General features: G+C 41.9%; 1 protein-coding gene across 20 annotated transcripts in view; it reads right to left on the bottom strand.

The window, feature by feature from the left end:
• ARHGEF28 (Rho guanine nucleotide exchange factor 28) overlaps window positions 1-14,621 on the bottom strand; it is a 342,857-nt gene that overhangs the window by 176,765 nt on the left and 151,471 nt on the right. For all 20 annotated transcript variants that reach the window (XR_015148969.1, XM_086362143.1, XM_086362150.1 and 17 more), the window contains 2 exons: window positions 8,462-8,645; window positions 4,922-5,102 (listed from right to left, as the gene is read on the bottom strand). Coding sequence is in view for 19 of the 20 variants with exons in the window: in XM_086362143.1 (XP_086218269.1) it covers window positions 4,922-5,102; window positions 8,462-8,645 (365 nt within the window). In the remaining variant the exon portion in view is untranslated. The remainder of the gene's footprint in view (window positions 1-4,921; window positions 5,103-8,461; window positions 8,646-14,621) is intronic.

Raw genomic sequence — 14,621 nt, 5'->3', positions numbered from 1 at the left:
AGGGAGGCCTGGCGTGCTGTGATTCATGGGGTCGCAAAGAGTCGGACACGACTGAGCGACTGATCTGATCTGATCTGATTAAAACTTAATTTTTATTCCCGTAATTTTGGATACAACTTCAGAACACTTATATTTCCCAGCCGTCTTATACATTAATTTTAGCCAAGTTCTAAAACTAAATTATCAGTATTCGATTAACATAAAAAGCTTTGTTATGCAGAAAGAACAAAAACATGATTAAAGATATTGCTAATATTTTGCCTACTGCTTAATTTCCTAATAACTACATTTACACTTTGGATATTTAACACAAACCTGTCATTTTCAGCATTTAATATTTATTACAAATGATCAGTCTACCAGTGTCAGCTATAATATCACGTAATAACATGAATCTGTTACAACTCAGAACAAGGATTGCTTCTGAATGGGATCACCATCACCTGCACAGGTCTTCTATCCTGTAGCACAAACTCCAGTTTCTGCAGCAGGTTTTACTGTCGTCACACTAGAAGGCTGCAGGTAACTGAGCAATGCCTGAACCCAGACCCGGAAGCTGCCTCGAGAACAAGTGAGTCTCTCAAAGCAAAGTCACTGTCTATAGCTATTACATAAAAATAGACTTTTAGACGTCTAAGATTTAATAAATAAATATTTCATTACACTATATATAATTTTACATGTTAACCTAAACTGTAAAACTTTAGTGTGGACAGCCTATATGATGATCACTACCTGCTTACATTTACCTGGACTCATCCAACTGGCTATAAATGAGATGTTCCCACAACCCCCTCCTTGTGTTAAATTAATTCACTAGAGCAGCTCACAGACATAGAAACATTTTACTTACTAGCTTCCAGGTTTATTATCAGCTCAGTTCAGTTCAGTCACTCAGTCGTGTCCAACTCTTTGAGACCCCATTAACTGCAGCACACCAGGCCTCCCTGTCCATCACCAACTCCTGGAGTCCACCCAAACCCATGTCCATTGAGTCGGTGATGCCATCCAACCATCTCATCCTCTGTTGTCCCCTTCTTCTCCTGCCCTCAGTCTTTCCCAGCATCAAGATCTTTTCAAATGAGTCAGCTCTTCGCATCAGGTGGCCAAAGGATTGGACTTTCAGCTTCAACATCAGTCCTTCCAGTGAACACCCAGGACTGATCTCCTTTAGGATGGACTGGTTGGACCTCCTTGCAGTCCAAGGGACTCTCAAGAGTCTCCTCCAACACCACAGTTCAAAAGCATCAATTCTCCGGCACTCAGCTTTCTTTATAGTCCAACTCTCACATCCATACATGACCACTGGAAAAACCACAGCCTTGACTAGACAGTCCTTTGTTGACAAAGTAATGTCTGTGCTTTTTAATATGCTGTCTAGGTTGGTCATAAATTTCCTTCCAAGGACCAAGCGTCTTTTAATTTCATGGCTGCAGTCACCATCTACAGTGATTCTGGAGCCCAGAAAAATAAAGTCAGCCACTGTTTCCCCATCTATCTGCCATGAAGTGATAGGACTGGATGCCATGATCTTAGTTTTCTGAATGTTGAGCTTTAAGCCAACTTTTTCACTCTCCTCTTTCACTTTCATCAAGAGACTCTTTAGTTCTTCACTTTCTGCCATAAGGGTGGTGTCGTCTGCATATCTGAGGTTATTGATAAATACATGGTAACTCTAATAATATAGCTATATATATAAGAGAATATAACTCAGGAATAACCAGATGGAAGAGATGTACAGGGCAGGGTCTGAGGAAAGGGCACAGAGCTTCTGTGCCGCTCCAAGCAGGCCAGTCACCCAGCACTTCCAACCAGTTCCCCAACTGGAAAGATCTCCGAATCCAGTCCTCTGGGGTTTTAATGAAGGCTTGCTTTATTAAGAAGGCATGCTGCTGCTGCTGCTGCTATGTCACTTCAGTCGTGTCTGACTCTGTGCGACCCCATAGACGGCAGCCCACCAGGCTCCCCGCTAGACGAAGTCTTTGTCTTTGGGTGATGAAACTATACCTTCAGGTCCTCTCCCCTCCCTGAAGGTCGAGGAGGTAGGACTGAAAGTGGGTGGGTCTCCTGGTAACTAGCCCCTATCCTTAAGTGCTTTCTTAAAGTTGCCAGATTGACATAACAACAACAACAAAAAAAAAAACCACACACATTTATCTGCTCAACATTTAGGAAATCCCAAAGGTCTGGAGAGCTATGAGCCAAGAACCATGGACTGAGACCAAATATATTTCTTACTGTAAGTTATGACATCACGATTTCTGGAAGAACCTCAGCCTCATCCCCTTCCCAGTCTCCCTATGCACCACCCAACCAACAGGGCAGGGCAGGAAGGATTAAAAAAAGGGATGCTGATACTTGGAACACAAGGCCATCCCACTGCAATGGATTCTTCTTTTACCAAGTGTTTTTCATAAATGAAAATCTCTGATACACTAGAAAGTAACCTCCAGTTGGTCTTTGTTATAGCATAATTCACTACAATCAATTATTAAAGCATCTAAATTTACTCATCCTAAATCTCCCAAAATCATCAGTAAAAAATAATCTCAAATAGGTTATAAGAAATTACAAATCTGACTTGAGAAGTTGGAGGTTTTTATAATGAAGGAAATGTTCCGAATTCCAGCTTTCCGTGGAGCACGCCCTCACCTTTGCAGGAGCTTGGTGGTCCTGCTGCTGTTTGAGTGCCCCCTCTAAGGACACACATATTGTTAAGCTCTGCCCCTATGACGGGGGAGCCCGTTGGGCTGCCGTCTATGGGGTCGCACAAAGTTGGACACAACTGAAGCGACTTAGCAGCAGCAGCAGCCCCTGTGAAGCTGCAGGGAGAGGCGCTCACCTTGAGCAAGGCTGCCGGGCCAGGCCCAGCCTCTGTCCGGATAGAACATCCACCCCTGGGGCCTGGGTAAGAAGCCACGGGAATGGCTGAGGGCTTCTGCATCTTTAAAAGTACCCTTAAGCACAATGAGGAAATACCGTAGGCCAGAAAATTACACACTAAACTCCTTGGAAGGAAAGTTATGACCAACCTAGACAGCATATTAAAAAGCAGAGACATTACTTTGTCAACAAAGGTCCGTCTAATCAAGGCTATGGTTTTTCCAGTGGTCATGTATGGATATGAGAGTTGGACTATAAAGAAAGCTGAGCGCCGAAGAATTGATGCTTTTGAACTGTGGTGTTGGAGAAGACTCTTGAGAGTCCCTTGGACTGCAAGGGGATCCAACCAGTCCATCCTAAAGAAAATCAGTCCTGGGTGTTCATTGGAAGGACTGATGTAGAAGCTGAAACTCCAATCCTTTGGCCACCTGATGTGAAGAGCTGATTCATTGGAAAAGACCCTGATGTTGGGAAAGATTGAAGGCAGGAGGAGAAGGGGATGACAGAGCATGAGATGGTTAGATGGCATCACTGACTCAATGGACAGGAGTTTGAGTAAACTCTGGGAGTTGGCGATAGACAGGGAGGCCTGGTGTGCTGCAGTTCATGGGGTCTCAAAGAGTCGGACACGACTGAACAACTGAACTGAACTGAAACTCCCTAAAGCCAGCAAACAAAGGTAGTTCATACTCTGAAGAGCATGTTTCATTTTTAACTGTTTAAAAAAAAAACCCTATACGGAGAAAGCAATAATCTTTGCTATAGAATATTTATGGTTAAATCTTTTGGGCTTTCCAGGTAGCTCAGTGGTAAAGAATCCGCCTGCCAATGTAGGGGCCACAAGAGCCACAGGAGATGCAGGTTTGATCCCTGCATTGGGAAGATCGCCTGGAGGAGGAAATGGCAACCCACTCCAGTATTCTTGCCTGGAGAATTCCATGGATAGAGAAGCCTGGCAAGCTACAGTCCATGGGGTCACAGAGAGTCAGATGCACCTGAGCATGAATTAAAAAAAAAAAAAAGAAACTCCCTAAACTCAACAAACAGAGGTAATTTATACTCTGAAGAGTATGGTTCATTTTAATCGTTTAATAAAACCCTATATGGAGTAAGTTATAAGCTTTGTTATATAATATTTATGGCTAAAATCTTTCATTTAGTAATATAAAGCAAACATTTTACAAGTCAAAACTGATAATAGTGTCAGTTTTCTAAACTGACTGTTCACTTTGTAAAGCCTAAACTGGTGATGAAACTGGTGCTTTTTTTCGGTGGTACTTATTAATGGATGTGCTTGAAAAGACTGGGGGTTGGGAGGTTGCAGGGGGTGTCACACAATCTGGTGAGTAAATCCGTTATACCTGTGAGCATTAGCAACTAAACTGACTGAAGCCCTTTTACTCAAAAGAACATTCTGCTTGATAATAAATAAAATATATAAATCTGCTTTCTAGTGTTTGAGATTTGACCAAAAAAATAATAATAATGAAGATAAAACATTTTAAACCTAAGGTGGGCATGCTGTAACAACACTCAAAGCTGATGTTTGGGTGATGGTGGGAGGGGAAAATATCTTTGAAAAAGTACTAGTCTCAAGTGGCCGGCCCCATTGAAGAAGTTGTACACTGAAACAAAGGCTCAACTATGTGTAAGTTCCTAAGAAATCCCAGAAGAAGGTATTATTCATGTAAAATAACCCTAAAGGCAACTGCTTTAGATAAGAATTATAATACAATCAGTAAATTCATAGCAAATATCCAACATTAGAATACTAAAATTCAACATCAGTGATGCTGGCTCATGAAAAGTAAAGGGAACAATATTATAAAATGACTACTGCCAAAATATTATATAATAATCTTCATTCTACTGGTGTAACAGTTTCCAATGCCATGTCCCTCCAAGTCTCATTAGAAAAAAACAAAGTGCTACCTCTCAAAAAAAAAAAAAAATACTGTTCCCCAGATAACGAGTTTGCTGTTTGAACTCTCAAAAAGCATGAGTTATTATACCTTATACCATAATAAAGGGCACAAACCTTGATGAGAAAGGCTCTATCCCAAAAGTATTTTCTGAAGAGTTTAATATCCGCCTCCAGCAAATGCTCGGCTGTGTGGTTAAGCGTCAGGGTCAGAGTTTCTGACGAGTGAATATACCGCAGAGAGGCATCTTCGCTGAGCTGCACGCAGGAGAAACCTGGGGAACGCCTGCCCTGGAAGCTGAAACACCAAAAGTCAAAACCCACAATCCCAGTGCCCTGATTTTATCCCATCAGCCCTGATATTATTACAAGCCCACTGGCTGAACAATTGCTTCCTACTGAAGACAGGTACATAAGACTGTATAAACACATCCCAATAAAGCCATCTTTGTTTTCCCAGCTAGAGAAGTCATCAGTTGAAAAGCTGTTCACATATATTATATACTTAAAAGAGTTACATAATTAATGCAACAGTATTGACTTGTAAACATAGTGCTTTACCTCAATATTTCACTCTCCTTTTAATCTGAAAAGATGCCTCTGGCCTTAATGGCACCACATGTAGTAGAACAAATTGGCTGGCAGCTGACGGTTTATTAGGTGATTACAGTGGAAAACAGATATGATCTCTAGGGAGCATGGTGAGGTTTGGATGTTACAAACAAGCGAGATATTCATAACACACTGGTCCACTGCGGTGAATCATTTCCTCATGCAAATGAAAACATACGTAAATTTGATCATGTTGATTTCTTGAAATCACTCATGGGCAAAGGAACAATATCCTCAAACTAAATTCTGAGTATCAGCTTATTTTCTGTGTGTCAGAGAACAACTGCACATTCATTATTATTAGCTCTATGTAGGCTTCTCGGTTAGTGTCACAATATTCTGGATGGTCTATAGGTCGATAAACAGGGGTCAGGAGAGAGATGCCAGGGCTCCCAGGTAACAGCCCACCTCAGCATGTTGCCACAGCCCACAGGAGCTCCCAAATTCTTCCGTTCACAGAACTAGCTCTACGCCTCTCCCCTCCTCTTCCAGTACATCACTTTGTTAATGAACATTTGCATATTTGCAAAATTACAGTATACTTCCAACCACATCAACGTTGTCTCCATCACATGGAATGACAGATCCATTAAGAACACTCATACTCTAAGGTTTGGGGCACCTCCCCACACTCCTGACATAATTACCGGCAGGGACTTTAGAATCTTCTAGAAAACAACTCCCCATGTTAACAGCAAGCCACTGAAGTGAATAATTCAGCCTAAACCATAAGAGTCTTGTAATTAATTTAGAAAATGGACGCTCCTTCACATAATCAGAATTTAGCTTACAGTCTACTTCTAATCCCATCATGAATGAATTTATTAGATGAGTAAACACTTAATTTTAATTTTATTGACATATAGCTGATTTTCAACGTTGTGTTAGTTTCACATATATAGCAAAGTGATCCAGTTATACATGTATTCATTCTTTTTTAGATTCTTTTCTCTTATAGGTTATCACGGAACATATTGTGCTATATAGTAGGTCCTCTTTGGTCATTTATCTTATATATAATAGTATGCATACATTGACCCCAAGCTCTTGCTCACCACAACGTTTCCCCTTCGATAAACATAAATTTGCTTTCAGTATCTGTAAATCTGTTTCTGCTTTGTAAATAAGTTCATTTGTATCATTTTTAATTAGATTCCACATATGGATGATATGATATTTGTCTTTGTCTGATTTAATTCACTTAGGATGATAACCTCTAGGTCCATCCACGTTGTGGCAAAAGGCATCATTTCATTCTTTTTTATGTTAGAGTAATATTCCATTGTGTGTGGGGGGGGTATACACACATTTATACACACACACACACACATATGTATAATATACGCCATACGTTCTTTGTCCATTCTTCTGGCAGCGGATATTTATGTTGCTTCCGTATCTTGGCTACTGTACACAGTGCTGCTATGAACACTCAGGTGCATATATTTTTTAGCTTATGTTTTTCTCTGGATATGTGCCCAGGAATAGAATTGCTAGATCATACGCTAACTCTATTTTTAGTTTTTTAAGGAAGCTCCACGCTGTTCTCCATAGCAGTCGTACCAGTTTACATTCCCACCAACAGTGTAGAAGGGTCCTTTTTCTCGACACCCTACCCAGCATTGTTTGTGGACATGTGATAATAGCCATTCTGACCAGTATGAAGTGATACCTCATTGGACATTTTCCTTGCATTTCTCTGATAATTACTGATGTTGAGCATCTTTTCATGTACTCTTTGGACATCTTTATGTTTTCTTTGGAGAAATGTCTTTAAATCTTCTGCCCATTTTTTAATCAGGTTGTTTGCTTTTATTGACATGACGATGTGTAAACCTTTAAATACCATATCATCTTCTCGTCTTGGACACAACAGAAAGATACAAAGCTACCAAACATAAAGAAGTGGCGCTCCAGGTCCTCAGTGTAACCCTGAACTATCCACAGTGACAAAGTCAAGGGAGTGGTCCCGCCTAGCCCTTTCCAGGTAAAGAAAGTGTGGTCACAGTAGAGCAAAGACAAGGACAATTCCATTAGGATGGGCTCTTTCCTTACTTGGTGTTCATTTGACCAAGTGAGAACAAAAATAGAAAGTTGTGACTTCAACATCTACTCGGGTGGCATACAACCATAAATTAATTACAATGGATTCCATGGGCCAAATGAAAAGAATCAGTCCATGAAGACAAACCATGTAATAACACTGATAATATTTAATATTTATGTAATACTTTGCAATGCTCATTGCTGCTTCCCACTTATTACCACATGCTAAGTCAAGGAAATCATCGTATAGGATTCCTCTAATCATAAGTAAACACTAATAAAAATGACCAATCTGAACCATTCCAAGTAACAGACACTGAAAGTGTCGGTATCATCTTCAACATAGATAACTTTACATTTGACAAATTATTTCACTTCCATTATTTCCAGATCCTACTAACCAGCCCATTGGCTACATAGTATCTTAGGGTTTGTTATTCATTGATTCAACAAAAACTCACTGTCTTTCAATGAATGTATATGCTGAACACAGCAGGTAAAATAGAAATAAGTTTCAGTCCCCAAATGATTTAGAATGGAAACATATATGAAATAATTGATTATATATAAAATCACAAATTATGATATATAGTATAAATTAATGATAATTATAGTCACAATTAACACTTTAATCATAATCATAAAAGATAAGAATGTAGAAGGCCTCTCTGAAGAAGTGACATTTAAACTAATGAAAGCTAAGTCAGGGTTAGGCTAGTGTTTCCCAACATTTTTTTTCTTATAGTAGCCACCTCCCCCACCATGGAGCCTTTTAAGAGGCTTTTCCTGACTCCCTCTCCCCCATGAAGTGTGAACACCAGCTATCATGCTGTATCTGTTTATATATGATATGTATATCTATACTTTATACATGGAAACTGATGGTAAACTATAAACCGAATGTTAGCCTGTGGTTTGGTCATCTTTAATTTTTCCATAATGCTTGGAAGACTTTATAAAAGTAGACTGAGAGAGAATCTATCAAGCAGCCAAACTCACTTTGTGATGTCTTCAACCAGCTTGGAATGTCCACCATGTAAAGCCAAGTCTAATGGCGTGGCACCCTCCTCGTTGGGTAAAGTCAGGGCCTGGGCTCCCCCAGGGAGACACAGGAGGAGCTGGGAAAGCTTAGCAAGGCCCCATCTCATAGCCAGGTGCAGAAGAGACTCCCTATGCAGAGAAACTGAAAAGGAAAAATATGCGACATTGTTAATAGTTCCTCCATTTAAAAAGTTTATCTTACGTATTTTCTCCAAGAGATTGTCAGAGTAAGAACAGTAATAGTAAGCATGGAAGAGCTGGCAGGAATGATCAAAAACATCTGATCCAAACACCTCGTTTTGCAGATGTGGAAAGGTCAGTGACTTGTGCCAGGTCAGGCGGCACTGGAGCCAGCTTGCTCATCACTGGTACAACGATGTTCTACCCACCATGGTGCACTCATGTCAGTGAAGTCATCTGGGGAAAACAGTGCTAGGAGAGCACCATCTTTTGGAAATAGACATCACCGATTTCCTAAGGTGTTCTCTAAGGAGATGCTGCTGCCCTAGCAGGACAGGCTAACAGGGGCCATGAGTGTCAAGGAGCCTTCATTTCCACCCTTTGTCCTCAGAGGTGCTCCTCCCCACTCAGCAGCTGAGGCAGAATGGAATCTAAGTCCATGGCCTCTCTCAGACTTCACGGAGGTACTTTTACCCACCTATTAGATTCTTGGGATTACTTCCGTGTTGCCAAAGCTACATATACCTGTGTGTGTGTTTGTGTGTGTATGTGTGTGTGCACTCAGGTGTGCTCAATAGTGTCTGATTCTGAGACCCCATGGACTGTAGCCCACGGCTCTTTTGTCCACCAGCACTTTCTTTAAAAAGCTTGACTCGTGCCTCTTCACATGCCCCTTGACATGGGGGTTCTGGCCTGGTCTATGTCTGGGTTTTCACTATTGGTGTTTGCCAGTGTGTCTTATGGTGTTTCCTGACTGTGTCCTCCTATAGGCTGAGGGGATCCTGGAAGTTTTTATTGCTAACACTTAGCATAGTATATGGGCTTCCAAGGTGGCTCAGTTCAGTTCAGTCGCTCAGTCGTGTCAGACTCTTTGCGAACCCATGAACCGCAGCACACCAGGCCTCCCTGTCCATCCCCAACTCCTGGAGTTTACTCAAACTCATGTCCATCGAGTCAGTGATGCCATCCACCCATCTCATCCTCTGTCGTCTCCTTCTCCTCCTGCCCTCAATCTTTCCCAGCATCAGGGTCTTTTCAAATGAGTCAGCTCTTCATATCAGGTGGCCAAAGTATTGGACTTCCACCTTCAATACCAGTCCTTCCAATGAACACCCAGGACTGATCTCCTTTAGGATGGACTGGTTGGATCTCCTTGCAGTCCAAGGGACTCTCAAGAGTCTTCTCCAACACCACAGTTCAAAAGCATCAATTCTTTGGCGCTCAGCTTTCTTTATAGTCCAACTCTCACATACATGACTACTGGAAAAACCACAGCCTTGACTAGACAGACTTTTGTTGGCAAAGTAATGTCTCTGCTTTTGAATATGCTGTCTAGGTTGGTCATAACTTTTTTTCCAAGGAGTAAGCATCTTTTAATTTCATGGCTGCAGTCACCATCTGCAGTAATTTTAGAGCCCCCAAAAATAAAGTTTCTCACTATTTCCACTGTTTCCCCATCTATTTGCCATGAAGTGATGGGACTGGATGCCATGATCTTAGTTTCCTGAATGTTGAGCTTTAAGCCAACTTTTTCTCTCTCCTCTTTCACTTTCATCAAGAGGCTCTTTAGTTCTTCTTTGCTTTCTGCCATAAGGGCAGTAATGTTTTTAAGTAATGCTCAAAATTCTCCAAGCCAGGTTTCAACAATACATGAACTGTGAACTTCCAGATGCTCAAGCTGGTTTTAGAAAAGGCAGAGGAACCAGAGATCAAATTGCCAACATCCGTTGGATCATCAAAAAAGCAAGAGAGGTCCAGAAAAACATCTATTTCTGCTTTATTGACTATGCCAAAGCCTTTGACTGTGTCAATCACCACAAACTGTGGAAAATTCTTCAAGAGATGGGAATACCAGACCACCTGACCTGCCTCTTGAGAAACCTATATGCAGGTCTGGAAGCAACAGTTAGAACTGGACATGGAACAACAGACTGGTTCCAAATAGGGAAAGGAGTACGTCAAAGCTGTATATTGCCACCCTGTTTATTTAACTTATATGCAGAGTACATCCTGAAAATGCTGGGCTGGATGAAGCACAAGCTGGAATCAAGATTGCTGGGAGAAATATCAATAACCTCAGATATGCAGATAATACCACCCTTATGGCAAAAACCGAAGAACTAAAGAATGATTAAAAAAAAAAAATCCTCCTGCAATGCAGGAGACCAGGGTTCAATCCCTGAGCCAGGAAGATCCCCTATAGAAGGAAATGGCAATCCACTCCAATACTCTTGCCTGAAAAATCTCATGGACAGAGGAGCCTGCTGAAGTCATTCAGTATTTATTGAGTTGAATGACAAGTGACTGTTAAAAATCTCAATCATTTGTGTATGTTTAAATCATCTAATTTGTATAGAGTTTGTACACCGTATTTCTACTACAACTCAGTACCTGGAACACAGCTAGCCCATGATAAACATTACACTGGAAACATGTAAAAGAATATACTTGCTTATATTTAGAAAAGCTAAGCCTATGAACTCCATAGGCATCAAGACACACCTTAAAACAAACTGAACACAAAAATGCTAACATTCAAGATCTGTCAGAATAAGTACGCAGTAAGGATCTGAGTTGCACATACCCTCCAGTTAAGTAATATTACTGACTGTTTGTAATCTGAAAGAGATCCAGAGGATGCTGCCTCACCCTGGAGTGGAAAGTTCCAGAGGACAGGACCTTATCTCTCTTTAATCCTAGCACAGTGCCTGGCGAGTTATATGCTCTATAAATATTTGCTTGTTGAATGAATAAATGACCAATGGCTCTTTCCCTAATGAGTACCCATGACAGTCAGCTTTTAATACACGGCTACACATGCTCTGTGAAGCATCTATCATTCTTAGTTCTTCCTCTGATATCAATACCTCTTGACTAAAATCTATGAACCCAAACTACATACTCCCACACAGCTGGGACACTGAACAGAAAACCTACAGATTTTTCCACCCAGCCTACTGACTACACCAACATGATTTTGCTACTCCATTGTCTTCATTAGCCTAACTTCACTAGTCCTGAAAGACTCCCGCTTAGGCAAAGATTGAATATTCATCATACAACCTTCCTTCAAGGCATGTCAATGCTTTATTAGAAAGCATTGACAGTTTAAGCCCTAAAACCAATATTTAACCACTCTACCATGATCTTGATCTAATCCTAATCAAACTCCCTTCCCTGCCACCCACCACCACCCCCCTCCCCCGCCATCACTCCTCCTCTGCACTTGAAAACCCTCATTAAAGCAAACTTCCAGTTCTCAGTAAATTCCAACCATGTCTTCCCTCTTCAGGTTGATGCTAAGGCCCACTGGGTGGGGCGGGGGCGTCTGCCTCCTTGGGCCCTAAACCCAGCCTGGCCTTACCAGCAGGCTGTGCTGCTGGGTCAGCATCCAACAAGACTCTAATGTGAAACAATCAGAAGGGAATACTCCATTGCACATGGCTGCAAAAGAAAACAGTTTAGCTTCCACTTTTAATTGGTTTACACTATTTCTACATGTAGATCAGTGAGCATAAAGCCTTAGAGTTCCAATGTGCCAACATCACAGACTTCACTGTATGTGTATCTGTGTGACGCAGCACAGACCCTCCCTCCCACTCCAAGTAAAATGAGATCTGAAACATCCGTAAACAGACAAAGCAGTGCACCCCCACCAGCCAAGCTTAATATACTTGCTATCTTTCAAAGATTACCAGAGAACTTATCTTTATTTTATCCTTTAACTTTTTGACTTTTAAACCCACTTAATTAGAAAGTAAGGTTTCTTTACTCTTAACTGATTCCCAACAAGGCACGTTTGGTAACATTGACACTTTTTTTCCTTCTTAAATAATAATCAGGAAGAGACGTGTCAGGATCAGGTGACAACACACACACATACACACACACACACACACACCAGTACACTGCCCAGGGTGCCAGTCAGCATGCAGCGATAGCCAGCCACACTCGGACGGGATCGCTCAGTCACAGCTCTCGGTCTGAACCTGGTGAGAAATGCCCATGCTTATATGGGATACAATTTTTTTTTTTTCCAAGAAAAATATGACCAAAAGGGAACATCTAAAATATTCGTGTTCCCTGTTAAAATCGTAGCATTGATAAAGGCAGTGTGGTGTCAACCATTTAAATGGTGCTGCCTGTAGTGCCTGGAGCAAGGCCCTAAAATACCCTCAAATCTGCCTGTACTTCACTGTACCCAACCTGACTGAGGTGTGAGTGTGGAGAGAACCTGCTTCCTCCACCAGCAGAATCTGCCAGGCCTGTTCACTAGACCAGCCCCCTGTTCTCTCCTTTCCAGCTCTATCTGTTACCAGCCAGAGCTCCTGGCCTCCCCCAATCAATAGAAATTGACTAAAAGTCAGACAAGAAATTCAGGCAAGGCTTTTCTGGGGCCCCTGCTGCAGCAGAGGGGAGCGAGAATAAACAACAGGTTCCCTTGCTTGCTCCTTTCCTGAGTGGGGTAGACCTTGTTCCTTATACAGGGCGAGGGTGGGGATGTGTTCAGAGGATGGCTGGATGGGTGGCTTAGGCCTCAGCCGGCGTTGAGTGCAGGAGGCAGGCGCAGTATTCTGCTTTTGCTCCAGCCTCTTCAAAGTGGCAGTTGGGTTTTTTGGTCTCTGTATCTTTTGTCCAGAAACTGTCCCAAATGCGCGCACACCCAAGTAACGTTTAGTCCCAGACAGTTTCTCTGCATGTTGTTGCTCGAGGAGAGGTGTGTGCAGGTGTAAGCATTGCAGCAAAGGGTCCCAGGACGTCTCACTCCCGCACGCTGTGCTCAGCAGATCTGCGGGATTGGGTGCTCACTGTAGCCACTGTCTCCCTCTGGATCCACCTGCTTCCTGGGAAAGCAGGAAGGCAGGGGGAGAGAAGCACTTCTGATGTTTGAAGGAAACCAAACGCTGCCCAAAATGTGTTCAGAACAAGCTTTCGCAGTGAATATAGATGTTCAGAGCCCAGAATCAAGCAAAGAGCTTGAAATAGGAAACATAATGACATATATAAATAATTCTGCTTGTTACAGAGTTTCAGATTCTTAACAGGGGTCAGGAAAACAAGCTGTGGAAAGAGGTTCTGCAATTTGGCAGACATGGGAGAGTTTAATTAAAATGAAGGGCTGTTTTTTTTTTTTTTTAACCAGATAAATTTGTCTTTTCCTGTTTAGTTGGTGCCCAGAGTTATTTGATCTAATATAACTAAAGCAGAATTACTAATAATTGCTCTAATGGAAAACATTAAAAGATGTGACCTGTAACATCCTGGGAGCAAGATCACTCAGACACAAAATGAACAGCAGGCTGTGACATTCAATCAACAGTCCCATCACGGCATAAAGGGGGGCACATCTGCCCTAAACAAGGCGAGAGGCACGAAGCCACCCTTGCCTCTCTGCCACACCTCAGTTTCTCCTCCTGGCAAATGAGCCTCTCACATCAAAGACCCAAGGTCCTAGGAAGATTCATCCTTGCTTTGGCTTTTTGGAGATCAGAGATCTATGAAATACAGCACAGATTACAGATAACAGATCTGCAACACAGATCACACACCAGAGCACCCGAGGCACAAGAGCACAGGTGACCAGTTTGCTTGTTACTAAAGGACGGTGCTTTTGTAGACTGTTCACTCCAAACTCGGGACCATGATCACACGAGGTCTGACTGTGCTTCTAAGGTAGCAGGAAATTCAGGTTGGAAGAATGAAAAATAAATTATCATGTGCTTAGGAACTCACGTGCACTGCTAGAGGAAATGTGAATTGGCACACCCACTTTGGGAAACACAGTGGCATAATCTAATAAATTTGAAGACACTAATATCATATGGCTAAGTGATTCCACTCCTATGTTTAAACCCCAGTGAGGACTGTGCTTTGCATGCACCAGGAAGCATGCATAAAAATGTAAATGATCAGAAATAGAAATGATCTTAATGTCCAT

Source organism: Bos grunniens, chromosome 20 (genome assembly GCF_055505025.1).
Source record: "Bos grunniens cultivar Pamir isolate PY7600 chromosome 20, Bosgru_T2T1.0, whole genome shotgun sequence".
NCBI lineage: Eukaryota > Metazoa > Chordata > Mammalia > Artiodactyla > Bovidae > Bos > Bos grunniens.
This window is presented reverse-complemented; position numbering and strand designations above follow the sequence as displayed.